Source organism: Phocoena sinus, chromosome 19, assembly GCF_008692025.1.
Source record: "Phocoena sinus isolate mPhoSin1 chromosome 19, mPhoSin1.pri, whole genome shotgun sequence".
Lineage (NCBI taxonomy): Eukaryota > Metazoa > Chordata > Mammalia > Artiodactyla > Phocoenidae > Phocoena > Phocoena sinus.
In genome coordinates, this window is record NC_045781.1 from 20,349,931 (window position 1) to 20,363,904 (window position 13,974).

The window sequence follows — 13,974 nt, forward strand, 5'->3', positions numbered from 1 at the left end:
AATCTCCTTTGTGTCTGAGTTGGAGAAGTGTAGCCTCACACTAAGCTCCAAATCTTAAAGGACCTCACAGTTTTGCTTACCGGCCTCAGGAACGTGAACCTCAGCATCATTTATTCACCCACTGGTATGAAATGACCTCCGTGAAACAACGAGCTGTCCAAGTTCCATATGGGGGAACTTGGAAAACCTTCAACACCTACCACCTGAAGACCAGTGTTTTCTTTCTTGGGCACGGGGGGACAGACCTGACAGCAGCTCTGATGAGGGCCAGTGAGTGAATTCTGTGAGCTGGGGTGGGATGTGAGGGTGTGGTGTGCTCTACCACAGTCCAATCAGTCTTCACGGTTGCTTTTGATAAATTACTGTTTCTCTAGCTCTAACACAAGTTAAGTTAGACCGAGGGCCCACACTCCCGTTGCTTTTCTGGGTCCTTCCTGCTGACGCATCTCTGCCTCAGAGCATTCGTTCACCAGAGGTGACTAGAGCTGCCACTTCCACCCCTGCTATCTGTTTGGTATCACCTCGCCTCAGCTGGTTTCAGATGAATCGCAGAACAAACGTGATCTGGCAAATGGGTAAAGAGCTGACCAGTGAGGGGTCGAGTTGAATGACTGACGGCTAGCAAATGGAAGATGCTCCTTTAAGAGGGGAAACTTGATTTTACTTACTAGTGGCATTTAGGGTTTCTGACAGAGCCACAGAAAATACTGGCTACTATGGATTTCACTTACCCTTCTGGGATTTATCCTTTATTAGCACAGATTATTAAGAGCTGCCTGTGGCAACAGTGCCATTTAAAAAAATACTGAGTCTCCAGAAATGCAGCCCTCTGACAATTTACACGTAAGGCAGCCTCATCTCAGCATACTCAGTAACTAACACTCTGCAGTACAACAGCTTGCCAAGCGGTCCACGAAGCATTTACCTCAAACATGCTTTCAAACCAGTGTTTCCTCACATTTGCCAAGCTCTCAAACTTATATAAAACTTTGAAAATAGAAATGTTTTCAGTGCCATATTTTTGCACAGAATGTCAAATATAAATGAACCACTTTTAGGATTTTTCAAGTCACAAATGATCACCATTAAAAATTCACTACTTATAAGGCAAGAGCATTTCTGAGATGAAGAAATAATTAGCTAGGAGTATCATTTGACTAAATACCATTACATGTAGATTTATAATGCATTTATTAAGAAAACTGTATTAGAACTGCCAGAACTATAACATCACAATGTGAAAAAGTAGGATCTCTCAAATTTCATATAAATATGGTAGATTAAAAGTGGCTGTTTTTCTTTCTACTTCAGATAGATTTTTGCAAAATAATAAAATACCAAGTTGAAATAAATGATATTTATTTGCTCATTCACCTTCCCTTAATGAACCCATACATACACCAAAGCATTGTGAGAAAATGAAACACAAGACTTGACAAGGCCATCACTTTGGGAATGTCCCACAAAACATGATGTGAACTGTACACACTGGGCCTTAAAGTGGACAGTAACCTCCTCTGTTAGCAAGGCACTTGGTGATTCCATCAATGGTCAGGGAACAGATTATATACGAATATCACGGCCTTGAACTACATATTATTTTACTTTGCATTTTCTTGTTCAAAGTGTAGTTTTAGGCTACTATGTTAACAAGTTCTCCAAACAAAAAAAATACTTTAGGTTAAGCTTTGGGTAAGGATGAAAAGAGTATTAAATAACACTAATTACAGATACTTTATGACCCTTGTCCTGTGCTCAGGAAGGAATCATACCTAAGAATCCTCTCGATGCAGACGTGACTTCACTACTATCACCACAGCCAGCCAGTGAGGCCGCCGGGAGCCACCACTTCACAGGGCACTGTTGGAAGATGCCAATCAGAGCCTCATTCTAGCTCAGAGGCCCTGAGGAGGCCTGTGAGGCTGCACCTGAAGCTCACTTCAAAAGTTTTCTTTTAATATATTTGCTTGAGAGGCTTGAGCTTTGAGAAGCATGAAGTTAAAAAAGAGAACCTGATATAGCCACATTCAAAGTTGACTCCTAACTTAAATTACCAGACATAGCTCATAAAACCAGCTGTCTCAAAGACAGTGTTTTATCTTTATTAAAAAACAGATAAACATAGCAGCACTTACAAAACAATAGTTCATAAAAGGCATTGTACACTGTCAACTGATAGTATGGAAAGGGGAGGGCCCCAGCATAGCTGGTTGTGGGCTGCGCATCGTTAACGCTCACAACCACCTGTTCCACTTAATACGACTCGACCCAGAACAGCCAGGGGGAGACCAACAGCAACATGGCACTCCTCAACTTCAAGCCTTTGTTATTTGTGTAAATAGTCAATCAAGTCAAGTATCACCCTCCTTAGCAGCATCTGGAGCACTCATTGGTGTTCTGGAGGTGGCTGGTGTACTTGACCCACTTATTAAAAAAATCTAAGCATTCAATAAGAAACACTTCTCCCTGTCCAATGCCATCCACAGAAACCTTCTGTTGCGGAAGAGACATGCTCTTCCATTTAAATATCTGTAAAAGCAAATGCACGCCTCTGCTGCAGTAGACGGGAGAGAACTGGGGGCAGGCACTTCCGCACAGCTGTCTTTGGTGAGGATGCTGGTGTGGTCATGCTGTTCCTTGCCCACCGCTCTGCTTCTTACTGCTCTGTGGAGGGGTGAGGACCCCAGTGGGGAGAGGAGAAATCCTATTTTCTTCAGACAATATGGCTTTCTTTACTTGGGCTTTGTCCTGATGATAAGAATAAAAGCCAGAAATGTTAACATGGAAGAATGTATCCTTTGGGCTTCACTTATTTTGTGCTTTTTTCTACGGAGATGAGTGAAGGAAAAAAATAGCAAAGAACAATCTAAAAGTCTCTGGGCTACATGATACTTAGAGACTCTGAGGATCTGTTGACCACCATTTTTCTTTGCCACGGAATTAAAAGAATCAGAGTCTTTTGGGGATATCTGGAGCCTGTGGGAAAGAAAGTGAAGAGGCTGCTCGGGCAGTTTTAAGAATTCGTCTGGGAAACAAGGAACAGTACTGACCAGCAAATCCAAGCTGTTTATATGGGTCTGGATGTTGTGTGCATCTTCAGCAGGAACTCCCCTGAAGTGCTTAAGTTTTGAACTTCCTGTTTCCCTTATAACCATGGCAAATGGAACCATCCACTTGACACACTTCTCTATATCACACCACTGATACCCTGCGATGAAAATACATGTTAGGCTCAAATGAGGCCAACAACTGGTTTATAAGTTCAATACACCTATGAATGGACTGGAAAGCCAACGTACCTGAAACCTTTTGCATCAATTCAGATGAAGAGAAATGATACAAGGCAGAAGCAGCAAGTACCCCATAAGAAAATTCTAAGCAGCCGACATCCAGGACACAGAGATCTAAAAGCTATGGAGAAGAAAAGAACACTGAGGGACACGGCCAACACACACCCGTTCTAAAGTTACTCCATCTAGTGGTGGGTAGGTCGCCCCACAGAGGCAGTAAAGCCACTCACCTCTGCAATCTGTATGAAGATGTGCTGAGGGTACTGCGGCAGGAGCACTTCATAGAAATCATTTAGATATGCGACCTGCATGTACACATTCAGCCAGGACACAATGGTCAGCGGACTTAAATGCCACTTAAGGGCCTAAGGGAAAACAGAGCGAAAAGAGACCCATGGTTGAAAAAAGAAAAAGACATTACTACTCCCTTTGGTCCTCCAAAGGAGTTCAAAATGTAGCCATTTCCCATGCCACAGTGTGTCCAGCTAGAGAACACCTAGCCAGATGCACTCATGCTGAATATAGAAAAGATATTATGTAGGAATTTTTAAAAAGGACTGAAAAACTAACTTGTAACCTACCTTCATAATGATTAACTCCATGGTAAGAATTTCATCTCCTGAACAAGCCCCATCTGTAACATAAGCAAACTGGTGCAACTTTGGAGGATAGATTTCCTGAAAGGAAATAAAAGGAAGATACTACTGGCAAAAAGTCCATCTCTGATAGTTTTAACTTATAATGTACCTCCCAAATTATTCTTTTTAATATGCTGACATAGAAAGAAGGAAAGGGTACATTGATGGGATAAATACAAGAGCCACTCCAGTGGTTCAAAATGCATTAATTGTGACAGAAATGAAACACTTACCCACATCAATCAATCAATAAATCAATCAAACTTTTACTCAATGGGGAGCTTTGAAATTTTCACCTTTTCAATGTGTTTGAAAGCTGTGCCCATTCACCCTTCTAATCACACCAAAATTTTAATCCTCTCAGGTCAAAGTTCAATTTTTTTGATTAAAGGAATTATATTAACCTAAGCATTTTATATACTCATACTTTTCTTGGTTAATTTCTAGCTTTTTTGTGTGTGTGGCTGAACTTTAGAAGGCCTCAAATTAGAAAAATTTAGACAAATAGTTGACCTCTTCCCCTAATCTCAGTGGAGCTCAAGCATGTACTACATAACAAATATTTGAAAATTATTTACCTCAAGTTTGGCAGCAATAAATAAAGACGAAATCCCAATAAGCTGTAAAAGCGTTTTTACAATATTTTGTTGTGTTGCCATATACCGATCAAAGAAATCTTGTGCCAAGTAAAATGTCTCTCTGTGAAGTTTATAAACTTCACACACCTGAAAAAATAGTAAGTTTTAGAACAGTTACTTGAGAAAAAAAGAAAGACAAAAAACTTGTCATGAGTTTGGTGAAGGATAATTTAACCAAATCAAGAGAGAGAACCTGGCTTCTCTGAAAGGATGGTTACCTTGCTTGTCCCTAAGCACATGCACAATGAAAAACTGGAACTCAGGTATAAGGATGGAGTGTTCTGTGATCTATAATATAAGAGCAAACGTTCATAGGCTGCGAAAGAAGGTACATTCACAGCCTGTTAAAAGCAGCATTTCAAGGAAAAATGGAATTTTCTCAAAGAAAGGTGTCCCCCTTTATAAGTTTCATTATGACATGAGGAAAGAACTACCATATTTCTTCTCAATGGGTACTATCAGTATGAAAGTTTGAAAGCTGGAACATACATTTATTTAAAGACTACAACACTAAAACACTGTTAATCTGTTAATCACAAGAGGCAAATGGTTTTTTAAAAACATTAAACAAAAGACTCGGAGATCTAGGTTCCAGCATTGGCTCCCCTTTAGACAAACCCATTTATCTTGGATTATCTCAGACTATAAAATTAGGACAATACCTGTTTTGCCTACCTCACAGGATTGCTGTGAGGTATGGTGAAATAGTGTACATGATGGAGTTGAAAAGGACCAAGGAAATATTAGACCTCAATTCATTACTGTCATCAAATGTCTGATTGTGCATTTACAACTGCTGTTCCTAAACAGTATATCCCATGTAAGTACACTTCATGGGGTTAATAAGTAGAAAAGGTACCAAAGGAAACAACAAACAGAACATTAGTAGAAAATTCCATCAATCACCAAAGAGTGTTTCTGAAGTCCAGGTGGAGCCATATTTAGAGTTAGTTTTTATAAAATAACACAACTACAATAGGATTAGAAGTAAAACTAGAGCTTCTGTTCTCTAAGGAACAAACCTGCAGACTACTCTACCCAGCTCACCATTGGGCACACAGCATAAGCACTGCCTTTCTTATGTAGACTTCTTGGCTGGGCCAGGGGCAGGGAAACTTAACATCGCTGCAGATGAGCCTGCCTGTGCACCGTGGACTCTAGCCTTGTCCCACTGAAGACATAAAGGTTACCATTCTTTTCTATCCTTTCAATAGTATTACATGACTTTTTTCATTGAATTGCAGGGAAAATCATTTCTTTAAAGCATCAATTGCATCAATGGCATCAACTGCATTATATAAACTAGAACCTCTCAGTCACATCATCTTATGAGCTGAAGCCTGAGAGGTTAAAGCATACTACATCTAATGCTTCAAGGAATTATAAAATGTTCCAAAAGGCCCATAAGGGCTATGTGCCATGGTAGATCTGTGGACAACAGCAAGGCCAAAGAATTTGTACATTTGTACATTTTCTATGTTGACATTTTCAGGGACCAATAAAGAAAAGCAAATTAAGAATGATAAAAATAGCTATCTTTTCTTGCCTACCATGTAAACTGTACTTATTTCTAATCCACACAAACTCTGCAAGCAAATATTGCTAGAAAACATTACAGATGAGAAAACCAAGACTCACAGTTAAGTGACTTGCCTGACTGAAGCACACAGACTTTAAATGGCAGCAGGGGATCTGACTCTAGGACAAGCACAACAGGGGTACACATACCCCTGCTAATACAGAATTCCTAAAGGTACGTGGCACAGTTCAGTTTTAGGGAATACTTAGACACTCAACTTCCATATGTGCTTTCATAAAACAGATCTGCCTGAGATGTCCTTCCACATCACAGAAGAAAGCCCACTTCTCACCCACCCAAGGCTTACAGAGGTGTCCAGGAAGTGTCCTTAATTGAGCCACTACTGAGTCACCCACACTTCCTCCCAGAAGGAGGTGCACTGCCTATACAATATTACTTTTTATGTTTAACAATTATTCATCACAATTTGTAATACTTGTTAGCTTGATCAATTATTGTAGAGAAGTATGATAGTGTGATCAATAAAAGATTTGAACAAAATATTTTGTTAGGATAAAATTCTGTGGGTAAAGAGAAATGAATCCCAAGGAGTTAAAAAGAAACAATGTAAATTTTCTGACTTAAAGATAAATTTGTTCATATATTTTTAAAACATTTGGTAGTGGCTATCAAATAGCTGTTATCCACATTCCACTGTGTACACTCAAAAGCAATTTGAGGGGCTTCCCTGGTGGCGCAGTGGTTGAGAGTCCGCCTGCCGATGCAGGGGACACGGGTTTGTGCCCTGGTCCGGGAAGATCTCACATGCCGCAGAGCGGCTGGGCCCGTGGGCCATGGCCACTGAGCCTGTGCGTCCAGAGCCTGTGCTCCACAATGGGAGAGGCCACAACAGTGAGAGGCCCGCGTACCACACACACAAAAAATAAAACGCAATTTGAGTGTACAAATTGAAAGATCAAATATCAATATTTATAATTAATTGGAAAATACAACCTTTGCAACTACTTAAACTTTGAGAAAAAAATTAGATGCCAACTTAAAAATATCTAAGGGGTAAAGATACTTCAGAAATTCTTTTAAGGAAGTACATAAGCAAAAAAGTTAGGCCACTGTAGTATATATACCAGTTCAGAGACACAGAACGTGTCAATGGAATCAAACACTTGAAGAGATTCTAACAGCACAGAAGAATCTAGAAATGGCCAATGCTTCTAGTTAACAGGAAGGCTCCAGCTCACCTCCATTAACCAATCTAGAAGAATCGCTCGCATTTTAGGCTGCAGAAGAGGGTGCCGCTGCATAAAGTGCTTATCCCTCAAGTATGTCTTTTCCTTGTTTAACATGATTTTCCATACTTCCTCTCTATTTGCCCAGCTACAAAAAACAAAAGCAAGCAAAAGACAGGTGTCAGTATGCATCCATACTAGTGAGGCAGGAGTGCACACAGGGAGTAAGAGATCCAGAAGGCACTCAGCAGTCAGCTTACTTCAGTACAGGCAGTGGCGAGGCTCTAGATGGTGTGCAACTCTGAGGCTTATATGCAGAATTCGGGTATACGAGCTCATCCTCTTCTTTGTCAGGTGTGGGAATCAAGGAACAGGGGTTTTCACAGACTGTATTACTGTCCCAAGGCTGTAAAGAAAGACACATTAAAAAAATGTTTGATGTAAACCAGCTGTTTTTACATTCATTGATTTGTCAAACAGCCAGTAAAACAGAAAATGTCTTCACGCTGGAGAGAAACCTCTAGGCCTAAGTCAATATTCTGGCCTAAATTAAGATGGAGATAGCATGGAAGACACAGAAATGACTCCAAGCTTTCATTTCATTTTGTCATTAGCTTAGGAGTCTATGCAGTAAAACCTAAGAAAACTACAGTCAGTAGCATTTTACCCTCCACATCATCAGCCTCACATGAAGTGACTGACCAGCAAAATAGACGCAGGAAGGGTAAGACAAAATGCAAACAGCTCTTACGTTACCAAAAAAAACCAAAAGAATAAAATCGATTGGCAGCTCAGTAAGATACTGAGCATGACTCCTAAAGTGTGTTGTGAGATTATTTGGTCACAATTCAAAGATTTGTTTTTTTTAATAAGTACAACTAACCTAATGAAATGTCTTAAAAGTGAAAGACAATTTCCAGTAAAAGCATTTACATAAGCACTCCACAATCACAAGTATAAAAAATCAAAGTGTAAACTGATTGCCATCTATATTTAAAGTCTCCCCATTTTAAAACAAAACCCGCCAAATGTGACATCTTCCTTTGGTTGCAGGTCAAGCCAAAATTATTACATAACGGGGACCTTTCCTTTTCCTTAACTCAAAATGAAACAAAAGGAGTATCTGCCTAGTTAAAACCGAATCAAGCAACAGTCACAGGATATATTAAAAAGTCTGTAGAGATAAAGCCTAGATATTCCTGAAGACCTCTGAAACCCACCCCAAAGCCTTGCAGAGTGATAAATGCTAATTGAATAAACCATCATTAAAAACCCAAACAGGGCTTCCCTGGTGGCGCAGTGGTTGAGAATCTGCCTGCCAATGCAGGGGACATGGGTTCGAGCCCTGGTCTGGGAGGATCCCATATGCCGCGGAACAACTAGGCCCGTGAGCCACAACTACTGAGACTGCACATCTGGAGCCTGTGCTCCGCAACAAGAGAGGCCGCGATAGTGAGAGGCCCACGCACCGCGATGAAGAGTGGCCCCCGCTTGCCACAATTAGAGAAAGCCCTCGCACAGAAACGAAGACCCAACACAGCAAAAATAAATAAATTAATAAACTCCTACCCCCAACATCTAAAAAATATATAGATACCTATTAAAAAAACCCCAACAATGCTTCTTTTAAAGATTCCAGATACTTAATTTAAGTCAATTTTTAATATTTGGAAAATAATGTCATTTTGCCATTTAACATTTTTCCTTTTAAAGCTACTCTATTATCTTACTCTAAAGGACTATTATTGATTTTTAAAATTATAAAATAGTAATTTTATTGAAGACAGGGCATGTTAACAATCCTGCCAGTATGGAAGCTCTATAAAAAGTCTGAGATTCTTGGCTTTTTTTTTTTTTTTAAAGCAGAGAGATCATTAATATTGACTAGAAAAGAGACAACGGAGAAGACTATAAATGAACATAGAAACTTGGGCTCTAAGTGCTGCCTGGAAGATATGGGACAGGGTGGCTATCACAGCACACCGGTCACTTTCAGAGGAAGCCAGAGCACTTTCAGGGTACTGAGAAGAGCAAAGCAGGATAAAGCTCTTCTCCATCCAATGTGCAAAGAATTGGGCATGCAAATTAACCATGACAGCTCTTGCCAACAGCTGTTGGAGAAGGGCAACATCCCCTTCCAGTTCTAGTATCATGCGCTGGTAGTATTTCCTTGACTCAAAAAGGGTCACATTACAACTGCTTTAAGTTGCTCTTCATTCAACAATGAATTCTAGTTTTGAAAGCAGAAGCTGGTTGTCACCCTCTACAGCCACATGGCTGAAATAGCTCAGAGGAGGCTTTTGGAGATAAAATGGTAACATTTCCCTACCTGTAGTTCACTGACAAATTGGGTGAACCACAAGCAGACAAATGGTTCCCAAAGTTGGCCTTTTAGGAACCAGTGGATGAAGCAGAATAATGAAATCTGTATCATTTAACTTGAGTGTATACCATGTCTCAAAGAAAGCAAGATCAGTCTGACTTTAGGAAGGAACTGGGTAACAGCAAGACACCAACTTTTTTTTTTTTTTTTTTTTTTTTTTTCTCTTTTTTCCTTTTTTGTGGTACGCGGGCCTCTCACTGCTGTGGCCTCTCCCGTTGCGGAGCACAGGCTCCGGACGCGCAGGCTCAGCGGCCATGGCTCATGGGCCCAGCCGCTCCGCGGCATGTGGGATCCTCCCGGACCAGCGCACGAACCCGCGTCCCCTGCATCGGCAGGCGGACTCTCAACCACTGCGCCACCAGGGAAGCCCAAGACACCAACTTTTAACTGAGAATAAAACTACCTTATGCAAAATTATGTTCTGAGAAGTAACTAATAGAAATTCCAGGACTCCCACTTCAGTAAAAAAGTTGGGTCTCGTGCAAAAAATTGAACAACAAAAATAGATATATTAAATAGACTTTAGATAAAAGAGTATTATCTTCATTGAGAAAAACCTAAAGCAAGAATCAAAGGTTCCATGTGGTCTTGATGAAGCAGTTTCATGGAGTTGAGCATGAGGGCTACAAGTAGCTCAGAGCTGTTGAACAGGGATGAACTATGATAACTCCAGAGAAAAATTCTGTGTAATTAATTGGCAAAAAGGTTGTTACCCCAAAATTCTAGCTTCATGAATCTACACAGAGAAATAACATAAGACACTGATTGCTCCATAAATGATGGGTAATTTTCAAGCTATCTACTTTGCAAAATGTGTAGAAACCTGTTGTGATTAATCTCTGAAAAACCATGAAAACGCCTTCTAGTGGGAAGTAATATGGCTATTCATGTTATCACATCTATCAACTCTCTGCAGTCCAAGGATAGGACCAAAGCCCTATCTTAGGCACCCTAGGCATAGCTCAGGTTATCTTTGAGAACAGAAACTACCCTAAAACTCCAAGAAGTCAAACAGGGACAGCTTTGCTTCATCCTAAGTTAAAAACTTCAATTCTGGGCTTCCCTGGTGGGACAGTGGTTGAGAATCTGCCTGCCAATGCAGGGGACACGGGTTCGAGCCCTGGTCTGGGAAGATCCCACATGCCGCGGAGCAACTAGGCCCGTGAGCCACAACTACTGAGCCTGCGCGTCTGGAGCCTGTGCTCCACAACAAGAGAGGCTGCGATAGTGAGAGGCCCGCGCTCCACGATGAAGAGTGGCCCCCGCCTGCCGCAACTAGAGAAAGCCCTTGCACAGAAACGAAGACCCAACACAGCCATAAATAAATAAATATATATTTTTAAAAACTTCAATTCAAAACACAGTCGGGAAAATAACCAATCTTGAATTTCACAAAGTAGAGGTCCATTTTAGTAGAAATCCACAAAAATTAACTTGCTTGGTTTGAAGTCTTTACAGGGAGAAAAAAGGAAAAAAAGGAAAGAACTTGGAATGCACTGTCTTATTTCCTTTCCTAAAGTAAAGTATTTCTTCTTCTAATACAGTAAGGAAATCATCAAGCCATTGTTCAATATTCAGTGGAACCTCCCCAGAAATACTAATTACTAGGGTCTTATGTGCAGTAACAACTTTTTACAAATAATGTGGCCCTTGACTTTGAAGCCCTTCACTCTTCCAAACCCAGTTGCTATGGCTGCTGCTCACTGCCCTACAAAGTGATGTGCTTCCACTGCTAACCTAATCAGGACCAGTATCCTCAGCTCAAATACTATTCCTGCTCAGCTTTTATCTGCTATAGCGTCAGAAAGCCTAATCAGCTAGTTTGGAGATAGGCTGCTTCCCCTACTAGAGCCATAACTACAGTCTCCAGCCATTTCTGGAGGCAGAGAGATAATACAAGCTTTTTCTGCTCGGAACTTCTGATATTATGATGATACCATGAGCATGTAAGAAATATGGCGGGAACTCCATGAAGGAGGGGCAAGAGAAGTGGACTAGTCAATTTAAAAAATGTGTTGAGATGCACATATCATTACACAGAATGTCCTCCTAATACTCTGGTGGAGGCCAGATCAAGCTCCAGGTGACAGTGACCACTGTAGGTAACTGCTGGATGGGCTAGAAGAACTTTCAGAAAGGGTGAAAAAGTTTGAAACATGACCTAAAGGGGGTGGGAGCAGGGACGGGAAGTCCTTAAGCACCATGACGAAGAAACACAAGTGTGGATGTGTGCTTATGTGTGTACACACAAACCCCCATCCTCACAGTTACCCAAAGAGCTCTGTCTCAGGAGCCCTCCCCGCAGTTCACCAGCCCACAGAGAGGCTGTAGGACAGACTCCGCCCCTGGCTTGCACAGGACTCTGGGTTACTTTCTTCCTCTAACTGAGTCTCAGTTTCCTCAAGGGCAAAAGGAGAGGACTGAGTTATGTGAGGTCCATTCTGGTTCTTCCAGACATCAGCGCATATTTGTCATCTCAGGGATGTCAGTCAGGAACACAGACCTTCCTGGAATCTCAAGGCTGGCAGAGGTCAGTGCCCACTGACAGGCACAGCGCTCAGTTGTATGGACTGTGGCCACAGTTAGAGAAAAAGCCTTCAGCAGAAGGCAAGGAAATATGAGACTTAATGTGACCCCAAAAAAGGAGACCCTCAACTTGGACCTAATTAGAAAATGTACCTACCTGACTGCCACACTGGTGTCTCACGGTCCTGTCAATTTTGGCAACTTCTTCATCTGGATCCTGCAAAAACTAACATAAAACAACCCACACCCCAAGGAAACACACCAAACAGCCCAAAAACAAAAACACAGAGAGAGAGAGAAAAAAGAAAGCTGGTAAGGTTATGAGCACCATTTCTGCCAAACGCACCCCCCTTGACCCCCTATCAATAAATATGTGGTCAGAACCCAGGCTGGTACCCAGGTAAGATGGGGGGTGGGGGGGAATCCTCCCCCACCTGTCTCCTTTGTACTCACAACGGCCACATTTGCCTTCCTTTTCCTGGAGCGAACAGAGACATCGGTGCCGCTTTCCTCTTTCATGGTGCCAGGTTCCTTCCCATCCCTGAAAAGCCAGGATGGCACAGAGGTAAGAGTTCTCCCCAAATCTCAGCCCACCCCTCCCCCACCACTGCACACCTTCCCCTTCCCCGCAGCGGCCAGGCCACTCACCTCTCCTTCTTTTCCCTCGGCATGGCGCTGGGCGCAGGATCAGACCTCAGGCCTGGGGGCACGAAGCGGCAGTGGGGTGAGGACGGCCGGCGGAGGGGACCAGGGCCCGCCGGTCCGTCCCGGGCACCCCTCCCCCTCCCGCGCGGGCGGCAGCAGCGGCGGGAGCCTCCCGGGCCGGTCGGGAAAATGGCCGATGGGCCCGGGGTGGCCTGTCACCCGCGGCGCCGCCAGCGGCCCGCGATGCCGGGTCGGAACCCGGGGTGGGGGGGGCCCTCGACGCCCCCCGAAACCCTCGCCGGCCCATCGCCTCCCTCGGGGCCCCGGCTACCTCAGTCTTCCCCTCAACACCTCCCCGTAGCCTGTCCCTGAGTCACCCTACCGGGGCACCCCGCGCTGACGCCTCCAGGGACCCGGCGACCCGGCCTCGCCCCACCCCCACCCCGGCCCGGCCCGACCCGGGCACTCCAGGAGTCCCAGCCTGCCGCGCAGTCCGGCAGCCCGCGGCGGGGTCCTTACCCGAAGCCGTCTCCGCGGCAGGCAGGCGGGCTGCACGAGCCGAGGCCGGAGGCAGGAGGCAGGAGGCAGAGGCGAGCGGGAAGCCGGGAGGCGGGAGGCTGCGGAGGGCCGAGCGCGCGGCGGTGGCGGGATCCGCGCCTGCCCCCTACACCGCGCTGGCGGCCGAGCCGGCTGCTCCTGCGCCCGGCTAAGAGCGGGACATTTAAAAATCCCAGCGCGCGGAACGGGCCCCCGGCCCGCCCTCGCGCCCTCCCGCCACCCTCCGCCCCGCCCCGACCAGCTGGGAGCCCCTCAGCGGCCGCCCGAGGGCCCGGGCCCGCCCAGCCACCGCCCTCAGGACCGCCCCGTGTGGCGCTGGCCGGCCCCGGCCCTCCGGACCGCCAGGGGCGGGGCCAGCGCGGGGCGGGGCTAAGTGACAGGGCCTGCGCGCCGGAGAGGCGAGGCCCGGAGGCCGGGCGGGGCCTGCGCGGCTAGAGCTGCGGAGCCCGCGCGGGGCCGGACTCGTGGGCTGGCCCGCGCGCGCTGGGGGGCGGGGCCGCGCAGGCGGGACGCGGGGGAGCTCTGGCGCG

General features: G+C 44.5%; 1 protein-coding gene across 1 annotated transcript; it reads right to left on the minus strand.

Annotated features, from left to right (window-relative positions):
* Positions 1 to 1,337: 1,337 nt before the first annotated feature.
* Positions 1,338 to 13,674, minus strand: CCNE1 (cyclin E1). The gene is made up of 12 exons (XM_032614788.1): positions 13,406 to 13,674; positions 12,890 to 12,941; positions 12,695 to 12,782; positions 12,399 to 12,467; positions 7,593 to 7,738; positions 7,345 to 7,480; positions 4,507 to 4,653; positions 3,872 to 3,967; positions 3,521 to 3,655; positions 3,300 to 3,411; positions 3,051 to 3,208; positions 1,338 to 2,748 (listed from the first exon to the last, which is right to left on the minus strand). The coding sequence occupies exons 2-12, from the start codon at positions 12,910 to 12,912 to the stop codon at positions 2,626 to 2,628; spliced, it is 1,233 nt and encodes a 410-aa protein (XP_032470679.1). The 5' UTR covers positions 12,913 to 12,941; positions 13,406 to 13,674; the 3' UTR covers positions 1,338 to 2,625.
* Between the last annotated feature and the right edge of the window lie 300 nt (positions 13,675 to 13,974).